The sequence below is a fragment of the Agelaius phoeniceus genome, chromosome Z, assembly GCF_051311805.1.
Source record: "Agelaius phoeniceus isolate bAgePho1 chromosome Z, bAgePho1.hap1, whole genome shotgun sequence".
Lineage (NCBI taxonomy): Eukaryota > Metazoa > Chordata > Aves > Passeriformes > Icteridae > Agelaius > Agelaius phoeniceus.
In genome coordinates, this window is record NC_135303.1 from 55,274,555 (window position 1) to 55,285,564 (window position 11,010).

Here is an 11,010-nt window from a genome sequence, read left to right on the forward strand (position 1 = left end):
GCATAGTTTAAAACAATATCTATTGCTTACAATTTACTGGAATTTGTTTTAAACTCTTAGTGAAAAATGGATCTGTCAGGTGCTGAAGAGATTTTGACTGGAAAGAGTAAAAGATGGCACATAACTACTTCCTATGTTAACTGGCTTGATTTATAAATATCTCTGAAAATTTAAGTTGTTTTGCAGCTTTTTCCTCACAGAGTTCTTCTTTCTCTTTCTTCATCCTGTTCCCTTGAAGATAATGAAGTTAGGAAAAATTTGCTCTGTTAGTCAGTGGAAATAGTCAGTAGAGTGCAGTAAATCCTATTCAGAGACATTTTAGTTGTGACTTGTTTTGATTTATTGAATAACATATTAAAAAATAAGACCTTTTTTAGGAAACAGGTATTTTACTAAATATCAGTGGTATTTTTCCAGGTTTTCCTTTTGGTTGGTTGGATTTTTTCTCCATTTTACCCAATTTTTACCATGTCAGTTTTGATCCAAATAGAATTGATGGGATTCTGCCTGCTGTTTTTATTCTTCATGCCTCTCCCAGTTTTAACCTAGCCTGCTTGCAACATTTTGTATCAACATTCATGCATGAGTGTAATCTGAAGAGAGATTTTCAGTTCCTTGAAAGCACTTCTCCAAGCTAACATTTGTATTGTGTGAGATGTGAATACCTATCCTTAGGAAAAAACAGCATCCCTAAAATAGAGCTCACAGAAGATTTCATTAATTTCATAAGAAGTCCTTTAAGTGCATTGCCAGATGTATGACTCTGAAGGCCAAGGACCAGGTCAATCTCAAACTTCATAAATTACTTCCTTCATATTTTAATGGACTTTCTAAAACTTCTACCCTAAACACCTCACCATATACTGTTTCTTTTCTTCTAACTTTGGAGGTCAAATAAGTTTCAGTTAGTTTCATATTTCCATCCAATAATCAAATTTGTCCTTATTCTAGATGTCTTAATTGTTTTATAATCTGAGAGGGCTAATTGGGTGCTGGTCCCTTTGAAGGGTCTTGTGGTATGGCCATATAATTTAATGGAATTAGAATGCAGTGCCTTGTTGTTAGTCTTGTAAGTCTCCTTTTATTTTCCTGTACCATTTGAAAAAGTATCAGTCTTCTTTTAAGCATGCCTTTTCATTTAAGTTTGATTTCTTGAAGTATGAGCAGTTTGCATTACCTCACAGTACTCAGATTCATTGAACTTAATCCAGATCAAGTGGATTGCAGAGTAGAGAATAATTATTTATTTCTACAATATTGACATCCTGCCCTAACCAGCATCTGTCTTTGTCAAGACTTTGTTTATTTCACTGAACTTCACTGACATTACTGTATATCCTTATTCTTTTTTTTTCTGATACATTCCAGTGGAAACATCTTGCAACATTTTTACATCAATCTCATTTACTGCATTATGTCACTTTAGTCAATTCTTTTTGTATGTGAATCACACTTGTGACCCATCCTCATGCAGTATAGTCTGCACAGCTAGGGAATTCATTTGTCATTTCATCCTTCAGACTGTTGGAGACCCTACCATGGATTGTCTCCAGAATGATTTTTCAGCGATAAGAGCTATTTACATCTAAAACATTATTCTGGCTTTTTAAAGAGAACATAGGGAATTTCAATCCTATCTATAACACTCACTGCTTTTCCTTTGTGGAGCATCTTTAGATGTCAGCTGCCTTCTATGAAAGAAAGAAAGTACTGATGGACATAACACATATCTGTGTTTTGAGCTGCAGGAAATCACATTTCTAGCCCATAACCCAGTGTTTCTCTGTGGATGCCCTTATTTCTCCAGATAAGACATATTCCTTGTAAATTTGCCAGTTACTGAGAAGTTCATGTCTGTATTTTAACAAGGTGCATACTTCACATCCAAACCGAGTCATAAGACACAAGTTAAATGGTCTTTTCCATGTCACCACATAGAACAGAACTAAAATTTGATTTGTAGTAAGGAGTTGATAAGAAATGAAATCCTAAGTGGTAAAGGCATTTTGATAGGTAAAGGTGCTTAAGGGAATGCAGGTAAAGTTATTACAAAAAATTATAATGGGGAAAAGGTATGAAAGCTGTATAGAGGAATATCACAAAAGCTAATGAAGAGGAATACACTTTAAAAATCTCATATGCCTTTGCTTTGCCAGGTAGTACAAAGCAGTCTTCTATACCCTTGTTAAAATACTGAAAACTACCTGCAGCGTTTCAGAACTTTTCTATATGTCATCTAAACCTAGCTTTAAAAAAATATGTTTCTGTCCTGTTCTTCCTACTTTTCCTGCAGTCTGATATTTCAGAGGGAGAAAAAGAAAAGGAATGCTTTACACAAATGTGCTTAATTAAATTATGGTACTCTGAATCCCCTTCTGCATTTCTGTATGGAACAGAATTTTCTTCATATTGTCTGTAATCAGACCAGTCTGTGCATCCTTGACAATCAGTATTGCTGTGTTACTAAATGGAGTGACTTTGATTTTTTGTTTCTTTCTTTGAAGTACCATTTGCTCATTTTACCTTGCCAGAAATGTTTGCCTGAATTACATACTGAGTAATGTTTAACTTTTTCCCTCAAATATGTTTTATTTCAACAGCCAATCTGCCACAAGGAATAGAACAGTATTGCGTTGAATTTTGAATAAGCCACCAGTGTTGAAGAGGATATTCAGGAGTGAAGGGGATATAGAGGGGACTTGATGCAATTCAAGGAAGTTCACTTTGGCTCTATTTTTCAGTAAAAAATGAAATAGAACAATCTCTTTTTTATTTGTAGAATGAAATGAACTGTCAACATGTTTGGTAGACTTTTTTCTACCATGCTAATACTTTCTCAAAACCAACATAATCTACGTACATTCAGACTCAGGTGTAAATATTTAGGCTCTCTATTATAAAGAGGGCTTGCTAGTATGTACGATGCATGTGTACGAATTGTGATGGCAATCACTTAGCTGCTGATCACCAGATGGTGGGAGCTTTTAAGTATATAAATCTGTGTTGTGCGTTCAGACTGGGCTGAAGTCTTCACTTGAGTCTGAGAATCAACCACAAAAGCTTTTATTTCTAATAGTATTGGTACTCTCTTGTGTTATCAGCTGTTCTTTCTTACTTTGTATAAAGTTTTTTATGAAGCTGCAGTATTGAGTACACAATGTAACTGTTGTCCACCAAAGAGTGCTTTATTGTCAAAGGTCGTGTGGTTTATTTAGGAAAAACTAATTGTAAGTAATTAACTTGTTTTTAGTAGTGACAGCTTTTTAGTTCTTCACAACCAATTGCTCTTTGAACTACTTAGAACTGCTTTAAATCTGGTATGATTTTAAAGGGGAGGAAAAACACTACCATTTAAAGCAGTGCTGTCTTACTGAATTGTCATTACTGTTTAATCACTGAAACATTACTGTTCTTTTCCTATCACGTTCTTTACCTGAAACTTTAAATTACCATATATAAAAGGTAGGAATCCCCCCCTCAGATTTCATCGGTACGCTTGATAACACATGGACAGTGCTTTGGGACACTTAATGAGTGCAGCACACAAAAAAGGGAAAATAAGGGTTCCATACGACTGAGGTAGTGAAATTCAGGAGCAGGTAAAAATTTTGACACATAACACTTTAGGAACTACAATTTACCTCTGGTAAAAAGCAGTGTAATTTTTAGAGGAATCTACTTGAAACTGAAATTTTTATCCCCTACAGGACTACAGTGGTTTTTTTTCCTACTACTTTTCACATTATGACATTTCAAAGCTGATGTACTCTTGTGCACCAGCTAGCTGATGGTTATAGCTGCATATCCCTCAGATGAGGGCTGTTACCACATAGCCTTAATTATGGATCAGTTATCTGTTGATTTAATGGCTCTTACAGTACAAAGTGGAAGAAATGGAGAAATCTACAATGTTAGTAATGGAATAACTGAAGTTTTTAAAAATGCAGATTACCTTAGTGAGAGGGGGAAATTTCAATGAATGTAAATGTTCGGTGACTAGTTTCAATCTACATCCTTTTGAATGAAAACTAAGCCTTCTGTTCGGCTGATGATTTTTGAATGCCAATATGAATATCACACAGTGATTTGAAAATATTTTCTAGCAAAAGAATCACAAATTGGAGAGGAAACAGGATGTGAAGTAAGTAAGCTTACAAATGTTATTTGTAAGTAAGCTTACAAATAACATCCATGTGCTTAGATAGTCAAAATTTGCTAACATGAATATAAATTAAAAAGAACAGGTTTAATGCAAAATAAAGGACCACTGAAGGCTCAGATTGAAAGTATTTTGTTTTCTTCTTGAACTTCCCTTTTCACACCCTTCTAGAGAAAAAGCATCTGAAAGAGAGGGAATGATCTCATCCGGATAAGGCAATTAAAATTTCTTGGGCTTTCAATGGGGCTGCTTTGTTTGTTTTGGCAGAGGTTATTTGGTTTTTCTGGGTTTATTGCAGTTTAGGGGGTTTTGGGTTTGGAGGTTGTATGGTTTGGATTGTTTTTTTTTTGGTTGGGTGGGTTTTTTAGTAAGCCATTTTGCGCAAAAGTTTACATATAGGTAACCACAATAGTAGGTCTGTTGTGCAAATATGAGCCTATGGTTCTTTTTGAACAAAATTCTCATCTTGGAAGGCAAAAGGAATGAAAATAGTGAAGGGAAAACCAGAATAAAGATTTAGTAATATTTACTATGTTTGGCTGTGGCCTTCTCTCAGCTGAGCTGCTTCTTTTAGCATCTTTTTTTAACCTAAAAATAATTGGTCTCTTTCTCACCCCTTCCAAATTCCAAATCAGAATTTACCTCATTTAAAGTAACCAGCAGAGTAATTAGCACTTCTAGGTTCATCAGAAGTAAATTTGCATAATGCAAGTGCACAAACAATAGCAACTCTAGCTAAACCAAAACTGCATGTTTAGCATCAATGTCTTCCAGGATACCCCATCCACCACCCACTATCTTAGTGAAAAACACATAAATGTCAAAGGGATTTTACATCGGAGCTTTCCAAATAGCCTTATATGGAAAATTAACTCATTACCTCATTGTGCCACATATAATTGTATTGCTTAGTTTGTAACAAATTTTTATTACTTTGTCTAACATTTCTAATATACCATACCAAATGTGTCATAGGTACAAGAATGAAGAGTGGACACGGGTGAGGAAATTCCTGGTTTCTAAATTTTTTCTGAATTGTGAAGTATTATGTGCCAAAATGGAATGTGTTATGGCAGCTGCATCACCTTTGTATATCTGTACAACAGAGCAGCTGAATGAAGTTACTTCTGCTATCATCAATTAGGAGATTCTTCTTAGAAATTCTTTCCTCTTTCAAATATGTTACATATGGATTCTTCCTCAAATTCTTAACTCAAACGATACTCCATGCTCAAAAGATGTCATATCTTGGGTAAAATTGCTGGTTTCCATTACAGCATCAAAAATTTCAAACACTAACCTAGACCTTGTCTTTTTGCCACAGCAGAGGAAGCACTGCTGATTTAAAACAGTAAGAGATTATAGGAAAAAACCAAAACATAAATGTGATGTTCACCAGTTTGTTGCACTGCATTTTTTATATTAATCGTTTGCAGACTGTCATATGTAAACTCATATACAGGCTATCAAGGTCTAAAATTTCCTGACTAATCAGTACTGTTCATGCTGATTATTTTTAAACTGTATATTTCTAATCATATTTTTTTAACTTGGATTGACAGAATGGAAGTTTATTTTGCTGAAGGTATTTTTAAGATAAAGCTTCATATTATCTTGTAATATTAATTAGTTCAATATGCATTTGTGTGTCATTTGAAAATACTGCAAATTGCATTTGATTTTATACAAAATACTGAATAGTGAGAAGTGTAAACGTGAGCTGTGTAAAATTAAAAATAATGAGAAGGTTTTTTTTTCTGTTTTATTTCCAGTGATTACAAAACCATCATTTCTGTAGCAGACTGACTCATATGTGCACTGAAAAAACACCACACTCAGCTGCCTGAAAATCTTTAATTAAAGCACAGATTCTTAAAACACATTTTTAAGCACATATTTGAAAAATAGAGATATTTTGGCTCTACATTTCCAGGAACTCACACTGGAAAACAGTACCTGCATTTGAATTGCTGTGATACAGTTACACAGTGAAAAAAGCACAGTAAGACAGATCACTGGGATTTTAGTTGTTATTTCTCCTTCCTCTATGATATATAGTATTAATTTTTAGAAACAGGCATTATCTTAAATACTCTATACTTACCACAACAGTGAAGGCTTCCCAAAAGAATTAAATTTTTAGGTACACTGATTTTTGCACGAGCATGGGTGATGGCCTTTCTTAGTCTTTTTAAAGAATATCCAACAGCAAAAAATAGCTACCAACTGAAATATTTCTTATCACCCTTACCTTACCTACATTAGAAAATGCAGAATTTGCACACACCAACCAGAGCCTATTTGACAAGCAAGTAAACTTCTGCTTGCCTCAAAGGTAGAGTTTTATAGTTGGAAAATCTGTGTTCTTTTGTTGTAAGGTGATCCTTTCCAAATTTACAAGAATTTAAAGCACCTTTTCCTGACAAACAAGCTGCCTGATGAAGAGTGAATGGTGGAGAACACCAATTTATGCATGTGATGACCACAGGAAAACACAGTTAAGCCCTATCACATCATTAGCAATTTAAGAGAGTACTGGCACTGGGCAGGGGAGGGCAGAGCACAGAAAGAATCCCACAGAGAAAAACTGAACAGTGGCCCAAGACAATTCCATTGAGAAGTCAATGCAAGAATAATCTGTTCACAGTAGTTCTTAGTAACTTCAATCTGGATCTATTTAGCCTCCTTTGCATTGCAATTTCTACACTGCTTATGTAGGAGTAGACAAAAACATAGCAAAAAGGATGCCCTGTTATACATGAAATCTGAGCCTAGTTTCTGAGAGAAGCTGTGCTTTAAACCTACCTCACCAAGGGTTTGTTGAGGAAGAAATGTATTTTTCTTGCACTTCTGGTTCTGGGATTGGTTTCATATGGATATGACTAATAAGTCCTAAATATGGAATAAGGTCAAGAGAACACAGAAAAAGGTGATGCGCTTTTGAAGCTCAGGAAAAGATGGACCAGAGCAGTTACAAAGATGACTTTATCTCAACTCAGAAGGAACATGGGGTGGCCTTTGTTTTGGATAAATGGCTATCAAAGTTTAGGTGGATCAACCAGTACTTCTTTAGCAAGAATGAAGACCAGGCCAGCATGGGGAGAATGAATACATAGAAATAAAAGCCAGACAACTGCCATAAGAATTTCAAAGAGAACAATGGGCTTTAACTGATCAACCCTCCCTATTCCTTCTTGACACCTGAGGACACCTCACATGATGACAGTGAGGATGTATTTCATAAGGACCAATAAAGGGAGTCATACCGCTATTGTGAAGGATCTGTGTTCTGCAATTGCTACATTAATTATAATATTATGTTTTTGTGTTTTCGGTATACTTTGTATCACTCCAAACTAGAAATACCATGTGACATGAACCATCTTCAAGTAAGTAAATCTGGTATTAAACATGACACCCTCCATCCATGGGATATTTCCAAGAGCCTTGTCAAGTGCTGGACTGTCACAAAGGGGGTGGAAGAAGGCACCTAGAAAGTCTGTCCTTTAAACAACTCCATTCCTGGTCCATGTCCTCTCTATCAAAGTCTGTCCTAGTTCTCAAGGCTGATAAAGATTCCGGAGAGGCCAAGCAGCCACTGGTGTTTTTGATCCCTCAACCCAGCATGTGGTGGCCCTGCTGCATAAGAGCATAGCAGCAGATGAAAAGCTCTTCTGTGCCACTAGCACCTCCAGCCATGCCAGCTGCTGCAGCTCAGTTACAGCACTAACAGGTTAAAGTGGTAAACCCCAAAGTCTTTGTACCCTGACAGCACAATGGGAACAGACTCCTGGAATCAGCTATTACTAATGCAAGAAAATCCAAAGCGAGAGTGATTCCAATAGCAGGAGGGTAAATAATGAAACATCACTTCTTACCCTTGTGAGCTTGCTTTTGCCTCTGTCAGTGCTTTGATGCCATTCTTTTAAGATAGCTGAATAATTCCATTATTTTCTGCTCAGTGGAAGGGCTCAACCTCTTCATTATCCCTCCTTTGAACACAGCTTTTCTCTAGACATCCTTGTATTTCTTCCTGAGTTCATGTTTACTATTACTAGGTTGATCTTTCACCATTCTTACCAAAATGCTCACTCGACTGAATCTCTAGTCAGTATTTTAAACACATTACATTTGTCCTGCTTTCATGCTTCTAGGTGCTTTTTGTCCATCTCTTTACACCAGCATCATACCTATTTTAAAGTGAACTACTATTTAACGTTGATTTTTTGGAGTTCCATCTCTTCTTCCCACTGATCAGACCTTTCTAGCCTCTGGTCTTCTTTCAATCTGGTGGCAGTTTCATTGGGTTTTTCTTTTCCTACAATACCCTCTAAGGTTCCAAGTCTTTGCTAGAGCTAACAAAAACTCCAAAAAGAAGCACTCAATCCATAAGCAACAGAAATATAATCAAAAACTAACATGCACAGAATTCCTGGATCAGAATATGTCAGTTTATTCTCTTCTGGCATGAGAAAAAAATTTTGTACCTTGCTGTTAGTTTTATGTTTTAGCAGAATTATCCTGCTGATTTAATTCCAGTATACAAAACTCAGTATCTTTCATTCAAACAGTAACTACTGTACAAATCTCAACAGAAGAACTACTATTGCTAAAAGTAAGTAACAGCTTATTGTTAACTAGCTGTAAAACATTGTAGAGACAACAGAACACAGATTATGAACAGTCACACTTGTCAGTTTTACTAGTAACTGGTTTAGTTACCTAAACAGGGAGAGCAGAAACTTTATTCAATTTAGTTAGCACTGGTTCATCTCCAACAGCCATTAAATGTGATGCAGTATCTGAGGCTGCACTGAAGATACAGCTATCTGCAACACTTGTATCACAAATTCAAAAAGGCATTTGCTGAGAAATAAAAAAAAAATAAAAAGCTCAAGATAAAATGTATTTCAAGTTAAATTCTAAGCCACACAGCCAAAGTGTAACAGTTGTTGCTTCCTCCAAAGACTGAAGGCTACCTCCCTCCAAGCACAAACTGTTCAGTACTTGCTCAGCATATGCTACTCAAAGAGAAAAAGCTCTGATTTCATGCCAAATATTCAGTGATTGAAATGTATTTTTTATGCAAAGAATCATTTTTCACATTCAACTATTGATCCACTGATAATGAGTCAGCATTGCATTACTTCCAACACTGCATGTACATATATATATATATGTTTGTGTGTGTGTATATACACACATATATTCAGTTTTTCATATGAATATGTGTGTATGTGCCTCTGACAGCTCTGGGGAAAAAAAGGAAAAATTATGTGAAAATTGTATAACACAAGGTAAAGAATAATCTTAATGGCATAAGTGTACTAGAGGTACAGATTCTGAATTTGGGCCCAATACACACTTTTACCCCAGGGCCCATTTTCATACCAAAAAAAAGTGCAACCAGCTGAAAGCTCATTTCTTATGGGCTCAAATGCCCAATGTTCTTATTCATAAACTCAGGGTTTTTACTTCTTAGTCTCTTAATTAATTCTTTGGTATTCTTATCTTAAGCACAGACATTTCTCTCCCCTTTCTTCTAAAGGCACTTTTATATTAATATATACTTGCCAATCCTAAACTCTACTACGGCATATGATTCAACTGAACAACATCATATCAACATTATCATATGTAAATGACAATCATGAAGAGAGATAAATTCCTTTCTTTGCAAACTTACTGCAACTTAACATGAATCTAAAACTTAAACCTGAAATGCAGCAGTTCTTCCTAGGCCACTCACTACATTAATACAAAGACTAACTGGTAGCAGTGCATTAAAGAATAACATGACTAAGACCTGCAACACAATTTAATCCCTTCTTAATATGCATGCCATATTCTACTAGTGTTTGTATATATATTTACACCTGCTGCCAACTGCTTTACATGAAGGAGTAAAGCTACACCAGGAGTGACAGCAGCAAATCTGTGCTTAACAGATACAGCTATTTTGGTACCTTAAATATGACAGATTACTGAGATTTACAGTTCTGTTATCACAGCTAGGCAAAGAAATTGCATTCACTGTCATCACTTACAATTAATAATTTCTTTTCTATACTTGGATATACCATCAACTAGAGAAACTCTAAAGCCATATTCAAGTCTGACAAACTGAAAAATAAAATTGTCACATATACATGCTCTAACTGGTTGAAGCAGTAATCAATTACACTAAATCTCATTCTCACAAAGTTTTGGATGGGTTGCATTTTTTAGTTTTGGTTGGTTGGTTTGTTCTGTTTTTAATTAAACAGTCCTGTAACCAGCCTTTTCTCCTTTTAACCAGGAGTTTACAATCTGCTAACCAAAAGTGGATTATACAGATACATTTTCACAAGTCCTTTAAAGCATTCCCCAAAGAACCTATTTGTCATTCTGTTTTGAAAGGCAGATCAAAGTTAGAAGAATAAACAGTAACTTTGCAACAGCAGGAAGGAGATTGAAAAATAGACAATTCTCTCAGCTTTCTCAGAGAACAGTCAGAACCAAACTGAATGCATCACAGCAGATTGAGTCCAGTAGCACAGCATACCAAAGATTTAATTTTTAGTAGAAAAAGGGAGTGTTACTTTTAAGTATATGAACACTTTCCTTAGCAAAAACAGGTCAGTGGAAGAGAAGGCTATATTCAAAACATGACAGGAAATAGAAGGAAACCCTGCCAAGAAGCTCTCCTCATCTCTATTCATTCACTCACCCCAGCAAGTAAAAATATAAATAAAAATTTTTCAGACACATTCTTCCTTGTCCAATGGGAAAATGGGAACAAGAAGGGAAGAACAAGCAAAATATTCCAACAACCCCACCGACAAAATCACTTATATTCCACATTGATTAAA

General features: G+C 35.5%; 1 protein-coding gene across 7 annotated transcripts in view; it reads left to right on the forward strand.

Moving 5' to 3' along the window:
- The window catches only part of CDC14B (cell division cycle 14B), a 44,205-nt gene extending 38,295 nt beyond the window's left edge, over positions 1-5,910 (forward strand). For 6 of the 7 annotated variants that reach the window (XM_054652289.2, XM_077171270.1, XM_054652284.2 and 3 more), the window contains one exon: positions 2,601-5,910. In XM_054652289.2, the coding sequence (XP_054508264.1) occupies positions 2,601-2,637 (37 nt within the window). In that variant the 3' untranslated portion in view covers positions 2,638-5,910. The remainder of the gene's footprint in view (positions 1-2,600) is intronic. The other variant, XR_013179797.1, reaches the window with a different exon arrangement.
- The last annotated feature ends 5,100 nt before the right edge of the window (positions 5,911-11,010 follow it).